Genomic DNA, 21407 nt, shown 5'->3' with positions numbered 1-21407 from the left:
ACCTAAGTACTATCATTACAAAGGTCTATAAATTCTTCATCTATTCTATCCAGGTGAATACGTTGCTGAGATTAAAAAGCTAGCTATTGGAATCTAGACTCCAAATAGAGCTGGAAGGGACCTTGGAGGTCTTCTAGTCCAGCCCTCTGCTCAAGCAGGAGACACTATACCATTTCAGACAAGTGACTGTCTAGTCTCTTCTTTAAAAAAAACAAAAACCCAGTGATGAAGCGCCTACAACTTCTGAAGGCAAGGCATTCCACTCCATTATCTCTTCACTATCACAAACAAACAATGCTATGTGAATAGCTATACTACCCCGTTTTAAATGTCGCCAGACAGCCATTGAGTTCTAGAATTAAAACTTTATAGCAAGTTTCTCCTAGCTCCATAAGGATGTTTATCTAGAAAGAAATAGTTTATCCCAGCCCATGGAGGACATACTGTCCTTAAGTATAATAAATAATAAAAAATGCACTTAAAATATGTTGTATTTACTCAAAAAGAATGTGATCCTAAGTTTAAAATGCTTCCTATGCTCCAAGAAAAATAAACATAATTTTTTTTTTGGTTTGTCTCATTACTACATTCTCAGTGACTCTATTTCAATCCTTCTATTTGAAAGATAAATGGTTAATAATTTGGGGTGGAAGGACCTCCATAATCTTCCTGTCATTTTAGCCAAACAACTTGGCTAAAAGACATGCAGTGTTTTATTAAAAGGCAATAGTTTTCATGAGTTCTTGGTTGTTGTTGTTTTTGTGGGTTTGTTTGTTTTTTGCTCCCATGTAGACTAAAATTACTTTCTTCTTACAATGTTTGAGTATTACGTTGCTTACATTGGCAGGTTCAATTTATTGTCCTTTTAAAAATCGTTTCTCTACAGAGTTGATGATGAATAAAAAGAGATGGTTTTTGTCCTTAACTGATTTGCTTTCTGAGTATGAAAAGGTTTACTCATTTGCCTCATTACTTAGAAAAGTAGGTCTCTCAACCTTGGCAATTTTGAGATATGAAATACTTTTCTTTCTTTTCTTTTCTCTCTTTCTTTCTTTCTTTCTTTCTTTCTTTCTTTCTTTCTCTCTCTCTCTCTCTCTCTCTCTCTCTCTCTGTTTCTTTTTCGTTCGAGAGGTCGAACGACTAGCCTTGTGGTGCAACCAAAACAATCTGGAACTGAACACACTCAAAACCGTAGAAATGGTGGTAGACTTTAGGAGAAACCCTTCCATACTTTCACCTCTCACAATACTTGACAACACAGTATCAACAGTAGAAACCTTCAAATTTCTAGGTTCTATCATATCGCAAGATCTCAAATGGACAGCTAATATCAAAAACATCATTAAAAAAGGACAACAAAGAATGTTCTTTCTGCGCCAACTCAGTAAGCTCAAACTGCCCAAGGAGCTGCTGATCCAATTCTACAGAGGAATTATTGAGTCTGTCATTTGCACCTCTATAACTGTCTGGTTCGGTTCTGCAACCCAACAAGAAAAACACAGACTTCAGAGGATAATTAGAACTGCAGAAAAAATAATTGCTACCAACCTGCCTTCCATTGAGGACCTGTATACTGCACGAATCAAGAAGAGGGCCGTGAAAATATTTGCAGATCCCTCGCATCCTGGACATAAACTGTTTCAACTCCTACCCTCAAAACGACGCTATAGAGCACTGCACACCAGAACAACTAGACACAAGAACAGTTTTTTCCCGAAGGCCATCACTCTGCTAAACAAATAATTTCCTCAACACTGTCAGACTATTTACTGAATCTGCACTACTATTAATCGTTTCATAGTTCCCATCACCAATCTCTTTCCACTTATGACTGTATGACTATAACTTGTTGCGGCAATCCTTATGATTTATATTGATATATTGACCATCAATTGTGTTGTAAATGTCGTACCTTGATGAACGTATCTTTTCTTTTATGTACACTGAGAGCATATGCACCAAGACAAATTCCTTGTGTGTCCAATCACACTTGGCCAATAAATTCTATTCTATTCTATTCTATTCCTTCCTTCTTTTTTCTTCCTTTTCCTTTTTCCTTCCTTCCTTCCTTCCTTCCTTCCTTCCTTCCTTTCTTCTCTCTCTCCCCTCTCTTTCTTCTTTCTTGTAATATTCTCCCATTATTGTTTTTACAAATAACTCAAGGTAATGAACACTTCCAACACACCTTCCTCTTCCTCTTTTCCCAACAACTCAGAGATAAATTGGGGGGGGAGAGAGTGTCAGTAGCCCAAAGTCACCTAGTCTGCTTACATGGCAAAGGTGGGACTAGAACTCACAGTCTCCTAAAGATTGGCCCAAAGTCACCCAGCCAGTTTTCATGCCTAGGATGGGACTAGAACTCACAGACACCTGGTTTTTTTTAAGAGGGAGAAAGCAGACCCCACTTTTCTTAATAGCCCTCAGCAAATGTCAACACTTAAGAGATAAAAAGCTTATTGAAAACTAGATAGCTCTATTCATAAGCAAATACCCTCGCCCAAGAGCCAAACCAGGTCAAAGCCATTAAGCCATAATAGGAATTGCCCAACACCCTTTCAGAAAATGAGCCTCTTCATTGCATCATCTCAGCAGTCCAAACTTTCAACCAAACGTAGCTCAGACAAACATCTAGGATTTGTACTTTGCCTATAGAGCCAGCTATGATATCTACATAACCCCTACACGGCACCATGGGAGTCTGAGAACAGGCAATAGAATACATGTTCTTGCACAGGAACAGGAAGCTCAAGTGCAAAGTCCAAGACTCTATGTGGTCAGCTGCCTAGGACCTTAAACCAGTGGTGGGATTCAGCCAGTTCACACCTAATTTGTTACTACCTGTTCTGTGGGCATTTTTCAGCTGAGGAAAAAGTGCTTTTAAAGGTTTAAAAAAAACCACACTCTGATGATTGCGCGACTCAGCTGGACATGGGTGGGGGAGGCAGGGATTTTTGCTATGAGTTCTCTGAACCACCTACACCTACCCACCATTGCTACCGGATTGGGCGAGCCGGTCCGAACCGGGAGCATTTCACCCCTGGTCTAGTCTAGTGGGAAAAAAGGACTAGGGGTGACATGATCACAATGTTCCAATATTTGAAGGGCTGCCACAAACAAGAGGGGGTCAGCCTATTCTCCAAAGCACCAGAGAGCAGGACAAGAAACAATGGATGGAAACTAATCAAAAAGAGAAGCTACCTAGAACTTTCCCAACAGTGAGAACAATTAATCAGTGGAAGGGCTTGCCTTCAGAAGTTTTGGGTGCTCCATCACTGGAGATTTTCAAAAACAGATGGGACAACCATTTGGCCAGGATGGTATAAGGCAGTGTTGGTGAACTTTTTCGGCACTGAGCGACGAAATGGAGCTCGCGCGTGTGTGTGCATGCCAAAAACCAGAAGAACAGATGCCTGGTGCGTATGTGCTTGCCGGCCACTTCTGGTTTCCAGCACGCACATGCACACTGGACACCTGGTCTTCTGATTTTTGGTGCACATGCGCGCATGAAGAGCAACTGACCACTGCGCAGGCATGTGCTGGAAACAGGAAGACCAACCGCCCGGTGTGCATGCGCAAGCCGGGAAGATTATCTTCCGGTTTCTGGTGCACACATGTGCACAGGCCAGGTGGTCTTTGCGTGCACATACATGCCAGAAACAGAAGTACCAGGTGGATGGTGCGCATGCGTGCAAGTGAAGACCATCTGGGCGGCACACCTGAACCCGGAAGAGCTACAGGCAACAGCTCACGTGCCCACAGAAATGGGTCTGTGTGACACATCTGGCACATGTGCCATAAGTTTGCCATCATGGGTATAAGGTCTCCTGCCATGAGCAAAGGATTGGGCTAGAATATCTCTAAGGTCCATTCTAACCCTATGATTCTATGTTCTAAGTCAGGGGGCTCCAACCTTGGCAACTTTAAGACTTGTGGACTTCAACTCTAAATTTAGAAGTTCAATTTAAATTCTAAATTTAGAAAATTGACAACTCCGCCGCCTTCGACATGACCTGAGTTTAACTCATAGAATCATCTGCTACAATGTCCTTCCTGTTGAAGACTACTTCAGCTTCAATCGCAACAATACACGAGCACACAATAGATTTAAGCTTAATGTGAACTGCTCCAATCTTGATTGCAGAAAATATGATTTCAGTAACAGAGTTGTTAATGCCTGGAATGCACTACCTGACTCTGTGGTCTCTTCCCAAAATCCCCAAAGCTTTAACCAAAGACTATCTACTGTTGACCTCACCCCATTCCTAAGAGGTCTGTAAGGGGCGTGCATAAGAACACCAGCGTGCCTACCGTTCCTGTCCTAATGTTCCCTTTGATTGTATTCAATTCATATAGTTACTTCATGCTTATACTTATATATATGCTTACATATCGTATAGTTATTTCTTGCTTATGCTTATATATACTGTTGTGACAAATAAATAAAAATAAATAAAAAATAAACTCCCAGAATTCCTCAGCCAGCAAAGCTGGCTGAGGAATGCTGGGAGTTGAAGTCCACAAGTCTTAAAATTGCCAAGGTTGGAGAGCCCTGTTCTAAGTGAAGGATATCCATAGGATATAAAACATTTCAAGATGGGGGTTGATGATGCAATCAAAACTCTGATTTTTTTTTAAAATGTACGTTGATGTGTACATACAAGTTTTATTGGAAGTCTTTGAAAAGAAACGTTGCAGAAAAAGGCGGTGGCTAACCACTTACGTATCATGCCAAAAGCATTGCTTGAAGACACAGGGAAGCTGGGCTTGCCTTTAAACCAATTTTAAGTCAGGTATTTAGACATTTTGGCGAGAGAAGGGTAGGGATCTGCTCGTCTGGGGGCCCACCTTGGAAAAGGCGACCCCTTTAGTTTTGCACTCACCCCTTCCTGAGAAAACTCTTTCCTTTCCCTCCCATCCCAGCCCACCTAGTTTTCAGGGGCAAAGTCATACATAAATATAATTATAGGCGAACCCTGAATGCAGGAGTAGGGTGTTAAAATTACAGCGTCTTCTGCTGATGATATGTGGTGAATTTTCCTTTAAGAAATTCCTGGCAGAAGGCAGTACAGTGAGAGAAAGCTGGAGGTGGAGATGAGTCACCCAAATTAAAGGGAGAGAGAGAGAGATAGAGAGAGAGAGGGGAAAAAAAAAAAGAGGAGGCAGGAAAAGTTATTCCCGAAGAAAATATGCAGCCGTCCAACCTGACGTCAGATCTGTCTTTAATAAAGCTTCCCCAGAGTCAAAGAGAATCGACTCCCATTGCCTGTCAACTCAGCGGCTGGTAGCAGACTCCGCGAAGGGAGTTGGATGTTGTCCTCATCCAAGAACTGGGTCCAATCCATGTCTTTCACCCTGGCTTCCAGTGATGAGGTGGCTTCTGCCCTGGCTTCTAGTAACCAGCAGCATTTTGCAGGTAAGTACCCTACCCTGGTTTGGCTTGGCAACTCGGGAGAAAGCCCGTTATGAAAGATTGAAGAGGGGAGGGTTAAAAAGAAAAAAGGAAACTCTTTCCAAGCACTTAGCTACTAACTGCAAGACGGAGGGAAGTTGCAAAGAAGGGAAAGGCATTGCCGCTTTGTAAGACACAGAGTGGAATATTGCATTCAGTTTTGGTTACTACCACAGTATAAAAAAAAAAAGATGTTGAGACTCTGGAAAGAGTGCAGAGAAGAGCAACAAAGATGATTAGGGGACTGGAGGCTAAAACATATGTAGAACGGTTGCAGGAACTGGGTATGTCTAGTTTAATGAAAAGAAGGACTAGGGGAGACATGATAGCAATGTTTTGATATCTCAGGAGTTGCCACACAGAAGAGGGAGTCAAGCTATTCTCCAAAGCATCTGAAGACAGGACAAGAAGCAATGGGTGGAAACTAATCAAGGAAAGAAGCAACCTAGAACGAAGGAGAAATTTCCTGGCAGTTAGAACAATTAATCAGTGGAACGACTTGCCTGCAGAAGTTGTGAATGCTCCAACACTGGAAATTTTTAAGAAAATGTTGGATAGCCATTTGTCTGAGATGGTGTAGGGTTTCCTGCCTGGGCAGGGGGTTGGACTAGAAGGCCTCCAAGGTCCCTTCCAACTCTGTTGTTATGATGATGATGATGATGATGATGATGATGGAGGCTGGAGGCTAAAATGTACGAAGAACATTTTGCAGGAATTGGGTATGTCTCGTCTAGTGAAAAGAAGGACTAAGGGGAGCTAATAGCGGTGTTCTGATATTTGAGGGGCTTCCACAAAGAAGAAGGGAGCAAACCTAGTCTCCAAAGCAAACCTGAAGGCAGGAGGCGAAAGAAGGGATGAAAACTAATCAAGAAGAGAACTAATCCAGAACTAAGGAGAAACGTACTGACAATGAGAGTGAGAACAAATAACCAGTGGAATGGCTGGCCTTCAGAAGTTTGGGTGCTCCATCACTGGAGGATTTAAAGAAGCGACCGGAAAACCATTTGCTTGAAATGATACAGGATCTACAGGGTCTACAGGGTCTCCCGCTTGAGCAGGAGGGTGGACTAGAACAGGGGTCTCCAACCTTGGCAACTTTAATCCTGGAGGACTTCAACTCCAGCAAAACTGGCTGGGGAATTCTGGGAGTTGAAGTCCTCCAGGCTTAAAGTTGCCAAGGTTGGAGACCCCTGGACTAGAAGACCTCCAAGGCGGTAGTGGGATTCAAATAATTTAACAACTGATTCTCTGCCCTAATGATTTCTTCCAACAACCACTTCACCAAACTGCTCAGAAAGTTAACAACCGGTTAACTCTCCCGAAGTGGTGCGAACTGACTGAATCCCACCACTGCTCCAAGATCCCTTCCAATTCTTTTAGCCTGATTACTGACAAGGTGATCAGGTGAGGAGGGCTGGAGAAGTGAGGGAGACCTTGAAATGCAGGGTCCGTATGGAAGTTTATCCGACTGTTTGACCCAGTGGGACAACTGTAGATTTGAGTAACGGGGTTGGATGGGTTGCAGGGGAAGAACCTAGAAAACAGAATGAGGCTAGACACAAGGAACCACTCCGCTTTGATTACCCCAGGTAGAGCTTTTGGTCTTCAAAATAAATGTGGGACTGCTAGGCTGGGGGTGGGGACCAAAGAAGAGAAGGGCAAGAGGAGATATTTGCAGAGAGATAAAACAGCATCTTTGAGAAGAGGGGAGTAATGGGATTCTATGATTGCTGAGGGATGAATCAGTAACTTAGAAGACGCCACATGCGGCAGTAACCTCAGGATGAGGCGTCCTGGAAAATGCAAGCTTGGGAGAATGAAACAGCTGAGGTGCCCAAACGAAGGACTGCATTTCCCATGTGGCAAAATAATTTGGGCCATAAAATGCATGGACTTCCTGATTTCCTATAGGCTAATTCCAGCAGAGTTCCAGAACTCAACACAGAAAGTGGCCCATTGAAAAGGATACGTATTAACCATTCATGGTGGACATGTCCATCTGCAAAAAAAATATTGGGCCAAAATCAAACCAAAATATTGGCTGGAAGAAATAACTGACTAACCCATAGACTGGAAACCGGAGACCTTTTTGGTGGGAATACTCAATAGGAAATATAGTAAAGAAATAAGGTATCTAATTCTGCACATAGCAGTCGTAAGAATATCTTACGCACAGAACTGGAAAAATGAGAACATACCATTGGAGGAGGAAGTGATAAGGAAAATTCTGGACTGTGCTGAGATGGATAAATTAACAAAGAAGATAAAAGAAAAGGGAGATACGGAATATTACGTGGTATGGAATAAATTGTATAATTGGACAGAAATTAGAAATGGTAAATTTCTAATGGGGCCGGTTTAGCTCACGCTGGTAAAAGCCTGTTATTAAGAACATAGTAGCCTGCAATTACTGCAGGTTCGAGCCCGGCCCAAGGTTGACTCAGCCTTCCATCCTTTATAAGGTAGGTAAAATGAGGACCCAGATTGTTGGGGGGGCAATAAGTTGACTTTGTAAAAATATACAAATAGAATGAGACTATTGCCTTATACACTGTAAGCCGCCCTGAGTCTTCGGAGAAGGGCGGGGTATAAATGTAAACAAAAAAAAAATGACGAAAAAGGGGAAAAGGTCACAAAAAAAAGGTAATGCATGAAAGAAAATGAATTGTTATAATGACAGGTATGATGGAATGTATATATAGAAATAAGGGATAATGGGACAAAAAAATAAGTATAATTAAAGAAAACGAGAGGGGAAAATGTAAATAATAGAGGATTACCGATATGAAGCTCGTGTAAAGAAGGAATATATGTTTTATGTTAGTGTTTTTTATGTCTTGCTGTTTTTTTAAAAAATAAAAGTATTTTTTTAAAAAAAAGAAAAGAAAAGGGCTTTAAGGTGCATAAAGGAAATAAATGTTAAGGAAAAATTTATCAGAGGTTTTAGTGCTGGAGGCTTTTAAATCAGAGGTTGCTTGTTCAGAAACAGAGTAAGTAAAGAAGATAAGATTTAGTAACTGCAGTATCCTAAACCTTTGGATATCATTGGCAGGAAGTCAGGGTGGCCGATGACGTCTAGATGGCTATCAACCATTCATACAGATCAGCCTACATGCAAGGTTCAAATTATAAAATCAGGAAGGAAGGAAGGAAGGAAGGAAGGAAGGAAGGAAGCAAGGAAGGAAGCAAGGAAGATAGAATCAGTCTTAATCAATTCACTGCAGGATTAATTCATGGTTCTGATCTACTTGTCGGACTAGACAAGATGTACCAACCATGAGTGCTAGCTCTATCTTTATGATAAAGTTACAGTAATAGCATCTTGCAAGTCTGTAAGCATTTCCCCCCATCCTCACCTTCACTTTCCAGAATATTAATAGTGAAGATTTCCCTGTCCAGTTGTGTCCGACTCTAGGGATGTTGCTCATCTCCATTTCTTGGCCAAGGAAGCTAGCCTCGTCTGAAGACATTTTCCACGGTCATGTGGCCAGCATGGCTATATGCCAAAGCTTCATGGAACGCTGTTCCCACCAAAGTGGTACCTATTCATCTAAACTCATTTACATGTTTTCAAACTGCAAGGTGGGCAGGAGCTGAGACAAGGACTAGGAGTTCACTCCATTGCGTGGTATTTGGGTCTCGAACACTCTTTCCAGCTGATAAGCTCTGTGTCTTTAATGGCTGAGTCATTGCACCCCCTTCCAGAAAATTAGGGAGGGTCAATTCCGAGATGCTTTCCACACCACTTTTCATTCTGTGGGCAGGGATACCTTTTCTCTGAAGGTTGTCCATTCTGCAACTCTTCTTCCTGTCTCATGAGGTATATTTCCACACACTATTACGACCATGGTGGCCCAGGGCAGTTTGGTATATTGATAGGTTCCCACTTTTTACAAGAGAGAGAGGGAGGGAGGGAGGGAGGGAGAGAGAGGGAGAGGGAGGGAAGGAGAAGGGGGAGAGGGAGAGAGAGAGAGAAGGAGGGAGGGAGGAAGAGAGAGGGGGAGAGGGAGAGGGAAAGGGAGGGAGGGGGAGAGAGAGAGAGAAAGAATGAGAGAGAGACAGAGAAAGAGAGAGAAGGAGGGAGGGAGGAAGAGAGAGGGGGGAGGGAAAGGGAGAGAGAGAGAGAGAGAGAGAGAGGGAGGGAGAGACCTACTCAAAGTTATCCAACTCATAGCCGGCTCAGAGCCTCAACCATTGGCCTGATCTCCTCACCCTTCTACTCACGCAGAGTAAAATCACCGGGTTGATGGCATAAGAAAAACATATATTAGAGAGATAAAATGCCTGAATTCTTTTCGCCTCTTGTCTGCATGGCTATAATTGTTTAGCTTTGAATTCCTTACCAAGGCAATGATTTGTGTGTTTAAAATGGGCTCACACAGGACTTTTTCGCTCTCTGACTATAACTTGGTCTGTGATTTTTATGACCACTTTGGACTTTCTGCAAAGTGCTTCTCGGAAAGTAGCACAATTGACTTGCACCTCCTGTTAGGAAGGTCAATTTCTTTTCCACTCAAGGGTGAAGGTGGACCTTCCATGATCAACAGTATCACAGTTCTGGAGAAATGCACAATTCTGCTCGTGTTTGGCAAATGCATGTGACGCTGTAACTCTCCTGGTCTTTTTGGTTTGATTGTCTTCATGCTTTAGCATGATTTGTACCACCTGCTTTAGCTTCTGGTACAAATCCGGTCCATTTGATTAATGATGGTTCAAAGATTCCTGCAAGTCTTGAGAATGAGTTACTCAGCACCCTGGATAAACCTGTTGTGTGAACAGAATTATAAAGCTGGAAAGAGCCCTTGAGATTTTCATGTCCAATCCTCTGCTTACTGCAGAAATCTAGACATCCTGAGAGATAGATGATAGAGATGATAGATAGATAGATAGATAGATAGATAGATAGATAGATAGATAGATAGATAGATAGATAGATATGATAGATAATGATAGATGATATAGAGATAAGTAAATATGATAGATAGATAGATAGATAGATAGATAGATAGATGATAGATAATGATAGATGATAGATAGATATAGAGATAGATAGATATGATAGATGATAGATAGATAGATAGAGATAGATAGATATGATAGATGATAGATAGAGATAGAGATAGATGATGGATGAGAGAGAGAGAGAGAGAGAGAGAGAGAGAGAGAGAGAGAGAGAGAGAGAGAGAATGATAGATGATAGATAGATGTATAGAAAGATAAATAGATAGATAGATAGATAGATAGATGATAGATAGATGATAGATAGATAGATAGATGATAGATAGATATGATAGATAAATAGACTGATATAGATAGATAGATAGATTATTGCCTACTTTGCAATAATCAACCCCCGCCCCCCCCCAAAATATTTTAGGAGCAGCCCCCACCTGGAAAAACAAATGAACAACCCCACCCTCAAACCTTTATATCTGCCCTGTTCTTTTTATATGGGCTGTGGTTGTAACAAAAAAAATCAATTTAGGGATAAATTTGATTATAGATCGAACCCATAAATTCCACTGATTCATTCACTCAATCCTCGACATGATTGAGATTGTTGAATGCCCATTGCCAGATCAAATCGATGATTCGGACTGACAGCTCTGTTTAGCAATATGAACTGCATTTTAAGCTAAACATTTCAGAGAAATTTTTTTGTCTTGAAACAAAAGAAATTGACTTTCCAGAATGGCACGATGCTATGAGTCCAATCAAGGCTCATTTAAATCCATGTCATATTTTTTTTTGCAAGCCATTTCTCTGAATGAAATCACATCTAATTTGAACAAAAGAATAGACCATGTTCTGAGCTAGAGAAAGCCATTTGAACATCTATATCAGTCGTGGGTTTCAATTTTTTTTACTACCGGTTCTGTGGGTGTGGCTTGGTGGGCGTGGCATGAGAAGGATACTGTAAATTCTCCATTCCCTCCCCAATCCAGGGGAAGATTACTGCAAAATCCCCATTTCTTCCCGATCAGCTGGGACTCCGGAGGCAGAGAAAAGATGGGGGTGGGGCCAGTCAGAATTTTTACTACTGGTTCTCCGAACTACTCAAAATTTGCGCTACCGGTTCTCCAGAACTGGTCAGAACCTGCTGAAACCCACCTCTGATCTATATAGTGCTAAAACTCTCAGTTTAACTGGGTGACATAATAGAATAGAATAACAGAGTTGGAGGTCTTCTAGTTCAACCCCCTGCTTAGGCAGGAAAGCCTACACCACTTCAGACAAACGGTTATCCAACACCTTCTTTAAAACTTCCAGTATTGGAACATTTACAACTTCCGAAGGCAAGTTATTCCACTGGTTAATTGTTCTAACTGTCAAAAAATTTCTCCTTCGTTCTAGGTTGCTTCTTTCCTTGATTAGTTTCCACCCATTGCTTCTTGTCCTGTCTTCAGATGCTTTGGAGAATAGCTTGACTCCCTCTTCTGTGTGGCAACTCCTGAGATATCAAAACATTGCTATCATGTCTCCCCTAGTCCTTCTTTTCATTAAACTAGATATACCCAGTTCCTGCAATCATTCTTCATATGATTTAGCCTCCAGTCCCCTAATCATCTTTGTTGCTCTTCTCTGCACTCTTTCTAGAGTCTCAACATCTTTTTTACATCGTGGCGACCAAAACTGAATGCAGTATTCCAAGTGTGGCCTTACCAAGGCCTTATAAAGTGGTATTAACACTTCACGTGATCTTGATTCTATCCCTCTGTTTATGCAGCCTAGAACTGTGTTGGGTTTTTTGTCTTACAACATATTTTTTTAAAAAAGAACCCCCCCCCTCTCTCTCACACACACACACACACAAGTTAAATGATAAGAACAGCCACAAAACAGAAAAAAGAGCATTAAAAGCAATATTGATATATTGACCATCATTTGTGTTGTAAATGTTGTACCTTGATGAAGGTATCTTTTCTTTTATGTACACTGAGAGCGTATGCACCAAGACAAATTCCTTGTGTGTCCAATCACACTTGGCCAGTAAAGAATTCTATTCTATTCTATTCTATTCTATTCTATTCTATTCTATTCTATTCTATTCTATTCTATTCTATTCTATTCTATACACTGAGAGCATATATGCACCAAGACAAATTCCTTGTGTGTCCAATCACACTTGGCCAATAAAAAATTCTATTCTATTCTATTCTATATGTCCTAAGAAGCTACGATGAGAAACAAGTTCCGAATTCCAGCCAGGCTAAAATATGGAACGTGATTTCATTCCCAAGTTTCATGATTTGTTACAATTTACGGTTTAGTCAACCGAGCGAGCAGGCTGATTCTTGCAAAAATAAAAACAAAATTCCCAGAGATGAAGTTGCTCCCAGCCTGCAGGACCCCGGTGATTTAAGCAAACTAAACAATTCCAACCAAAAATATGCAAAGGGTGGGAACTCTGTAAAACCAAGTTGAAACATAAATTAACCAAGGCCCCAGATCTTTTACCTAAAGATTTTAAGGGTTAGGTGCAGTCTTGAGCACCCACACCTAATTGTGCACAAGCCTAAACAGGTGGTCCTTGCAACCTGAATGGACTCACAACCGTTCATTTAATAGCAATAGCAATAGCACTTAGACTTATTTATTTTATTTTTTATTTTATTTATTTATTTTGTCAAACACAACAATATATATAAGTATAAGCATGGAATAACCATACAGATTGAAGGGAACATTAGGACAGGAATGGTAGGCACGCTGGTGCTCTTATGCACGCCCCTTACAGACCTCTTAGGAATGGGGAGAGGTCAATAGTAGATAGTTTTTGGTTAAAGTTTTGGGGATTTTGGGAAGAGACCACAGAGTCAGGTAGTGCATTCCAGGCATTAACAACTCTGTTACTGAAGTCATATTTTCTACAATCAAGTTTGGAGCGGTTCACTTTAAGTTTAAATCTATTGTGTGCTCGTGGATTGTTGTGGTTGAAGCTGAAGTAGTCTTCAACAGGAAGGACATTGTAATAGATGATTCTATAAGTTAAACTCAGGTCATGCGGCTTCACAGTGCTTTTACAGCCCTCTCTAAGCAGTTTTACAGAGTCAGCCTGTTGCCCCCAACAATTTGGGTCCTCATTTTACCCACCTCGGAAGGATGGAAGGCTGAGTCAACCTTAAGCCGGGCGGGATCAAACTCCTGGCAGTGAGCAGAGTCAGCCTGCAATACTGCATTCTGACCACTGCTCCGCCAGGGCTCTAAAGGACAATTCAAAGTTATAAAGGCCTCAGAAAATGTCGCTTGCAACCCATATTTGCACCTACAACTGTCACAAACTGTGGCGTCAATCTCCTGGTTACACGTTCACAATTCAGGTCCTTTGAAACCAACTCATATTTATGACCAGTTGCAGTGGGACATCCTGCAATCACACAATTATGATTCGTGAGGTTTTTTTTTGCCATTTTCCAGCAAAAAAATAGCAATAGCACTTAGACCTTATATACTTATATACTTAGATTTATATATTAGCCTGACTATTGATCACAAAGGTCGGCAGTTGGGCAATTCAATCCCTGGTACAGGCCTTCTGCATGAGCCGGGGTTGGACTAGATGACCGCCAAGGTCCTTCCAACTCTGTTACTGTTGTTGTTTCCCAACCACTTCACAGTGCTTTTACAGCCCTCTCTAAGCAGTTTTACAGAGTCAGCCTGTTGCCCCCAACAATTTGGGTCCTCATTTTACCCACCTCGGAAGGATGGAAGGCTGAGTCAACCTTAAGCCGGGCGGGATCAAACTCCTGGCAGTGAGCAGAGTCAGCCTGCAATACTGCATTCTGACCACTGCTCCGCCAGGGCTCTAAAGGACAATTCAAAGTTATAAAGGCCTCAGAAAATGTCGCTTGCAACCCATATTTGCACCTACAACTGTCACAAACTGTGGCGTCAATCTCCTGGTTACACGTTCACAATTCAGGTCCTTTGAAACCAACTCATATTTATGACCAGTTGCAGTGGGACATCCTGCAATCACACAATTATGATTCGTGAGGTTTTTTTTTGCCATTTTCCAGCAAAAAAATAGCAATAGCACTTAGACCTTATATACTTATATACTTAGATTTATATATTAGCCTGACTATTGATCAGAAAGGTCGGCAGTTGGGCAATTCGAATCCCTGGTACAGGCCTTCTGCATGAGCCGGGGGTTGGACTAGATGACCGCCAAGGTCCCTTCCAACTCTGTTACTGTTGTTGTTTCCCAACCACTTCATAGTGCTTTACAGCCTTCTCTAAGCAGTTTACAGAGTCAGCCTATCACCCCCAACAATCTGGGTCCTCATTTTACCGACCTTGGAAGGATGGAAGGCTGAGTCAACCTTGAGCCTGTCAGGATCGAACTGCTGTCAGCGGGCAGAGTTTAGCCTGCAATACTGCATTCTAACCACTGCACCACGACGATTCTCGGCGGTGCAGGGGTGACCAAAAGTAACCATTGAGGAAGCTGGATTCATTTAATAACTGTGATTCGCCTAATGACTGTGATGACTTTAGGTCCATTGTAAAAAATGGTAGTAAAACTGGGTCTGAGCACAGAATGATTTCACTTATGACGGCAACAATTTATAATGGAAATTCCGGTCCCAATTGTGATAAGTAAGTTGAGGATTGTCGGTATATTGTAATTGTTTTGTTGTTGATGATGGAGATGGCAAAGAGGAAGGAGGAAATGGCATGGATGAGTCAAAACAAAAATTTGCACAAAAAAAAAAGTAATGTTCGCTAGCTGACCAACCGCACTCAACGTGCAGTCCTCAATGGAATTAATGGAAGTATTCTTCAACATCTTCATCAATGACTTGGACGAGGGGATAGATGGGGAACTCATCAAATTTGCAGATGACACCAAGCTTGCAGGAATAGCCAACACTCCAGAAGATAGGCTCAAGGTACAGAAGGATCTTTACAGACTTGAACATTGGGTGCTATCTAGCAAAATGAAATTCAACAGTGAAAAAAGTAAGGTTCTACATTTAGGCAAAAAAAACCAAAATGCACAGGTACCGTATATGTGGTATCTTGCTCAATAGTAGTACCTGTGAGAGGGATCTTGGACTCCTAGTGGACAACCATCTAGATATGAGCCAGCAGTGTGCAGCAGCTGCTAAAAAAGCCAACACAGTTCTGGGCTGCAAAAACAGAGGGATAGAATCAAGATCACGTGAAGTGTTAGTGCCACTTTATAATGCCTTGGTAAGGCCACACTTGGAATACTGCATTCAGTTTTGGTCGCTGCGATGTAAAAAAGATGCTGAGACTCTAGAAAGAGTGCAGAGAAGAGCAACAAAGATGATTAGGGGATTGGAGGTTAAAACATGAAGAACGGTTGCAGGAACTGGGTATGTCTAGTTTAATGAAAAGAAGGACTAGGGGAGACATGATAGCAGTGTTCCAATATCTCAGGGGTTGCCACAAAGAAGAGGAAGTCGGGCTGTTCTCCAAAGCACCTGAGGGTAGAACAAGAAGCAATGGGTGGAAACTGATCAAGGAAAGAAGCAACTTAGAACTAAGGAGAAATTTACTGATAGTTAGAACAATTAATAAGTGGAACGACTTGCCTGCAGAAGTTGTGAATGCTCCAACACTGGAAATTTTTAAGAAAACGTTGGATAACCATCTGTCTGAGATGGTGTAGGGTTTCCTGTCCTGGAAGGGGGTTGGACTAGAAGGCCTCCAAGGTCCCTTCCAACTCTGTTGTTATTATTATTATTATGTAATCTCTAATGTAAAAAAAAGATGTTGAGGCTCTAGAAAGAGTGCAGAGAAGACCAAGAAAAATTATTAGGGGACTGGAGTCTAAAACATATAAAGAACAATTGCTGTAACTTGGTATGTCTAGTTTAATGAAAAGAAGGACTAGGGGAGACGTGATAGCTGTGTTCCAATATCTCAGGGGCTGCTGCAAAGAAGAAGGAGTCAAGCTATTCTCCAAAGCACCCGAGGGTAGAACAAGAAGCAATGGGTGGAAACTAATCAAGGAGAGAAGCAACTTAGAACTAAGGAGAAATTTCCTGACAGAACAATTAATCAGTGGAACAACTTGCTTCCAGAAGTTGTGAATGCTCCAACACTGGAAGTTTTTAAGAAGAGGTTGGGTAACCATTTGTCTGAAATGGAATAGGGTTTCCTGCCTAAGCAGGAGGTTGGACTAGAAGACCTATATATATGAGCTAATATACAAAAATTTTACTCTCTTGTAAAGATACAAGCCTAGCTTTTATCTATATGGAATCCAGGAATTATTATCTTTTTAGTTTCGGTTTACAAAAATAAAAGTCCACTTATTTCTGCTACTATCAGAAATAATAACAATAAACAATTAGTTTATTTTACAATAATAAACACTAATAATCAGAGCAGAATGAAATCAATCAGAATAGAGCTGGAAGGGACCTTGGAGGTCTTCTAGTCCAACCCGCTGCTCAGACAGGAAACCTTATACTATTTCAGACAAATGATTTTTCCAATCTCTTAATTATAATTTAATTATATAAATAGTATATAATATATATAAATTATATAAATAGGCTATAAAGTCCTATGACACCATTCAGGCATTTATGGGGTTAAAATATTTCAAGATGGTTGGATCATTGTGGCAAAAATCGGATGTTCTGTTTATAAAACTTGACATCATTTGGATTGCCGCAATGATGCAATCAACCAGAATAGAGCAGGAAGGGACCTTGGAGATCTTCTAGTCCAACCCTCTGCTCAAGCAACAGACCCTATACCAGGGGTGTCCAAACTTGGCCCCTTGAAGGGTGATAGACTTCAACTCCCAGAATTCCCCAGCCAACATGAGCTATAAATATGAGCAAGTTGCTGGCTGGGGAATTCTGGGAGTTGAAGTCCATCACTCTTCAAGGGACCAAGTTTGAACATCCCTGCCCTATAACATTTCTGTCATGTCCTCCTCCCCCTCCGACGACCGGGTCTAGGAAGTCCGTATCAAACGTGGCAACAAAGCCTCTGCAGCTTGCCAAATTCCTTTGAGGTTTATCAGGGCAGGCAGGAGTCCAAGTTGTGACTTCAGCGATAGAGTCCGATATCAGCAAACTAGATGAGATTTCGCTTGACTCAAGGTTGGAATGCCAAAAGCAGGTCCTCTATATAGGCTGTGGGGTGTGGCTCCATGACTCAGCATTTATCCAGGCCTGCCCCTCCCTTCCTTCTGCTGGCGTCGCCTCTCAGATCTCGGGAAGCGAGGATCTTCCCACTTTGAATTCTCTTCAGCTGGATCTGCTGTCAGAAATTCCAGCAGATGGCTGGCTTCCTGCTCACACGCTGTAGGAGTGAAATTTATCGGGCTTGTCTGTTCACTCCTGACATCCTCTCCAGGCATGGGGCCAGGGCCGGCGGCTGGAGGCATGACAGGCCGTTCATCTTCATTATCAGACTCGGAGTCTGATAACAGGCCCGGGTGGAGACGGGAGGGGCCCGGCTGAGGAGAGGAGGGAGGACGAGGCACAACAATTACGGAGAGGTAGCAGACCGGTCTTTTCTTAAAAACCTCCAGTGATGGAGCCCCACGTCTTCTGAAGGCAAGCTGTTTGACCAGTTAATTATCCTCACTGTGACCTATGTCCCCACTATGACCCTGAGGAATTCTTCCTTCCTCCACCATTCTGTCAGAACTGAAGAAACTTCTTGGATGAGAAGTGAAACATCTTTGAGGAAAAACCAAGTCCAGTTGCCTTTTGAAAAAACACCTTTGGGACAGGCACTTCTCAAGTATTGTGGGGCAAACAAAGGCCAAGGCCTTAACCAAGTCTAATTTCGCATCCTCAACCCTGACAGGAATTCAAACAGTGATCTTCACCAGACAGAGACTTGAAAGGAAAAAAAAAACACCTCAGATCTTAAGACTCAGACTGTGGTGGGATGAGTAATCAGGAACGAGAACAATGCAAAGGAAGGCATTGTGATTTAATGTATGCCTCTGTAGGGACCGAGGATTAGGCTGGGCGTGGGAGACGTTTGAACCTCACCACACCAATGAGGCAGGGAATCAGACCACAATCAACATCTGATGTTCCATTTCGTGCCATTCCTTGTGAGCATGAGAGGAACAACATGACCAATTCTGAGAGTCTCTGGACAGGTCCCATGGAAATGTTTTTCAGAAGTGGTTTGTCCTTGCCTGCTTCCTAGGGCTGGAAGAGAGTGAGTAGCCCGAGGTCACCCCACTGGCTTTGTGTCTAAAGCAGGACTAGAACTCACCATCTACTGGTGATTGGCCCAAAGTCATCCAGTTGTCTTTCCTGCCTAAGGCAGGACTAGAACTCACCGTCTCCTGGTGATTGACCCAAAGTCATTCATTCAGTAGTGAGTTGCTACCGGTTCGCACCGGATCAGGCGAACCAGTAGCGGAGGCAGGAGGCTCTGGCCACCAACCTGGACGCTTCTGTGCATGCGCAGAAGCTTTGCACATGCGCGAGTGCACGTGTGTGCACGAGCGAACCGGTAGCAATGGGATTCGGAACCCGCCCCGATCCAGTTTTCTTTCATGCCTAAGGCAGAACTCGAACTCACCATCTCCTGGTGACTGGCCCAAAGTCACCCATCTGTCTTTCATGACTAAGGCATTAGAACACACTGCCCCCCCAGTTTCTAACCTGATGCCTTAATCACTAAACCAAGCTGACTCTAAAAAAAAAGAAAAAAAAACATTTTTTCCCCAAAATATCAGAATAACAAAGTTGGAAGGAACTGTAGAGGTCTTCTAGTCCAACCCCCAGCTCAAGGAAGCTACCGGTCATATGTACCATTTCAAACGAATGATTCTCCAGTCTCTTCTTTAAAACCTCCAATGTTGGAGCATTCCCAATTTTGCACCCTCTGATTTCAAGATAAAAGGTCACGGGTACATAACTTAAATCATATCCTCTTGGATCTCACAAGTAAAGTTTGGTTTGATTCTTGTTTCAATGCTGCCCCCTAATGCTTTGATGTTAGATTACAAATAAGTGGAGAGGCTGCGTTACCAGGAACTGGATTTTAATTGTGAAATTCGACCCTTAGTCGACCTTCTCACACATCCCACTTTGATGAAATGTATTCTAACAGAATAACAGAGTTGGAAGGAACCTTAGAGGTCTTCTAGCCCAACCCCTACTCAAGCAGGAGACCTACTGTATACCATTTCAGAAAAATGGTTGTCCAATCTCTTCTTAAAAACCTCCAGTATTGGAGCATTCTCAACTTCCGGAGGAAAATTGGTCTACTGATTAATTGTAGGATTTTAATTCTAATTCATTTTGGCACAATTCACTATTTAAGAATAGTGGCTGAGAAGTCTAAATGAAATTCCTCAGAGATGGTTAGCATCCCTATCTGAATATAAGCAGCAAAATGAAAATACACATGTACAAATGTTGAGGACAATAAAGGTAGCTCTATTCTCTATTCTCAATGAAGATATTAACACCGATTATAATATGATTTGCTTCTGCTTGAAATCAGAAGTTTGATTAGATTTGATTATGCTCAATATGATATTAATCTAACCTCAAGTTGTTTTTGACTTCTAGTGACCACAAAGATAGATTTTCTTATGATAACGTAATAACAGGGTTGCAAGGGACCTTGGAGGTCTTCTACTCCAACCCCCTGCTCAAACAGGAAACCCTATACAATGTCAGACAAATGGTTATCCAACATCTTCTTAAACATTTCCAGTGTTGGAGCATCCACAATTTCTGGAGGCAAGTTGTTCCACTGATTAATTGTTCTAACTGTCAGGAAATTTCTCCTTAGCTCTAGGTTGAGTCTCTCTTTAATTATGACCTGTCTCTAATCTGGTGTCCCAAAAATGCACTCATTACCACTTTAACTAAGAAATCAGGAGCCTGTAACTTCCAGATGTTGATAATTGAACACCAGATCTACAAAGACCAGGACGGTGCAAATCATTGTGCGACAATTTGTGGAAGTGAAGATGGGACTTTCAAGAAAGCGGATAGGAAAAGTATTGATGCTTTTGAACGTTGACGTTGGAGAAGACTCTTGAGAACATCATAGACAGCCAAGAAAAGACATCTATGGGTCATCAAACAAATGACAACAGAATTCTCATTTCAGGAACAAATGACATTGAAGGTAGTGTCAATGGAAACACTCTTTCCATTGTTTTTCAACCTTGGCAGTTTTAAGATGTGTGGATGTCAACTCCCAGAATACCCCAGCCAGCACTTTGGCTAGGGAATTCTGGGATTTGGAGTCCACACATCTCAATGTCCCTAAGTTGAAAAACACTGTTCCGTAGCTATTGTAATACAGGTAGTCCTCGACTTACAACGGACCGTTTGAAGTTACAACGGCGCGGGAAAAAGAGACTTATGATCGTTTTTCACACTTATGACCGTTGTAGCCTCCCCGTGGTCATGTGATTTACATTCAGATGCTTGGCAACTGACTCGCATTGATGACGGTTGGAGTGTCCCAGAGTCACGTGATCTCCTTTTGCAACCTTTTGACAAGCAAAGTCAATGGGGACATCAGATTCGGAGTTGGAAGGGACCTTGTAGGTCATCTAGTCAACCCCCCCGCCCAAGCAGGAGACCCTACACCATTTTTGACAAATGGCAGTCCAATCTCTTCTTGAAAGCCTCCAGTGATGAAGCTCCCACAATTTCCGAAGACAACTTCTGTTCCGTTGGTTGATTGTTCCTGCTGCCAAAAAATTTCTCCTTATTTCCAGGTTGAACTTCTCCTTGTTCAGTTTCCATCCATTATTCCTTGTCAGGCCTTCAGGTGCTTTTGAGAATAGGTTGACCCCCTCCTCTCTGTGGCAGCCCCTCAAATATTGGAAGACGGCTATCACGTCTCCCCTGGTCCTTCTCTTCACTAGACTGGCCATGCCCAGTTCCTGCAACTGTTCTTCATATGTTTTAGTCTCCAGTCCCCTAATCATCCTGGTTGCTCTCCTCTGCACTTTTTCTAGAGTCTC

At 42.1% G+C, this 21407-nt stretch overlaps 1 protein-coding gene across 1 annotated transcript in view; it reads left to right on the top strand.

Moving 5' to 3' along the window:
- Nucleotides 1-5154: 5154 nt before the first annotated feature.
- Nucleotides 5155-21407, top strand: part of CCN4 (cellular communication network factor 4) — a 36814-nt gene continuing 20561 nt past the window's right edge. The window contains exon 1 of the mRNA XM_058175196.1: nt 5155-5413. Coding sequence (XP_058031179.1) covers nt 5366-5413 — 48 coding nt within the window. The 5' untranslated portion in view covers nt 5155-5365. The remainder of the gene's footprint in view (nt 5414-21407) is intronic.

This window comes from Ahaetulla prasina, chromosome 3 (genome assembly GCF_028640845.1).
Source record: "Ahaetulla prasina isolate Xishuangbanna chromosome 3, ASM2864084v1, whole genome shotgun sequence".
Lineage (NCBI taxonomy): Eukaryota > Metazoa > Chordata > Lepidosauria > Squamata > Colubridae > Ahaetulla > Ahaetulla prasina.
The sequence above is the reverse complement of the archived record's forward strand: the minus strand, read 5'-3'. Positions and strand labels throughout refer to the sequence as shown.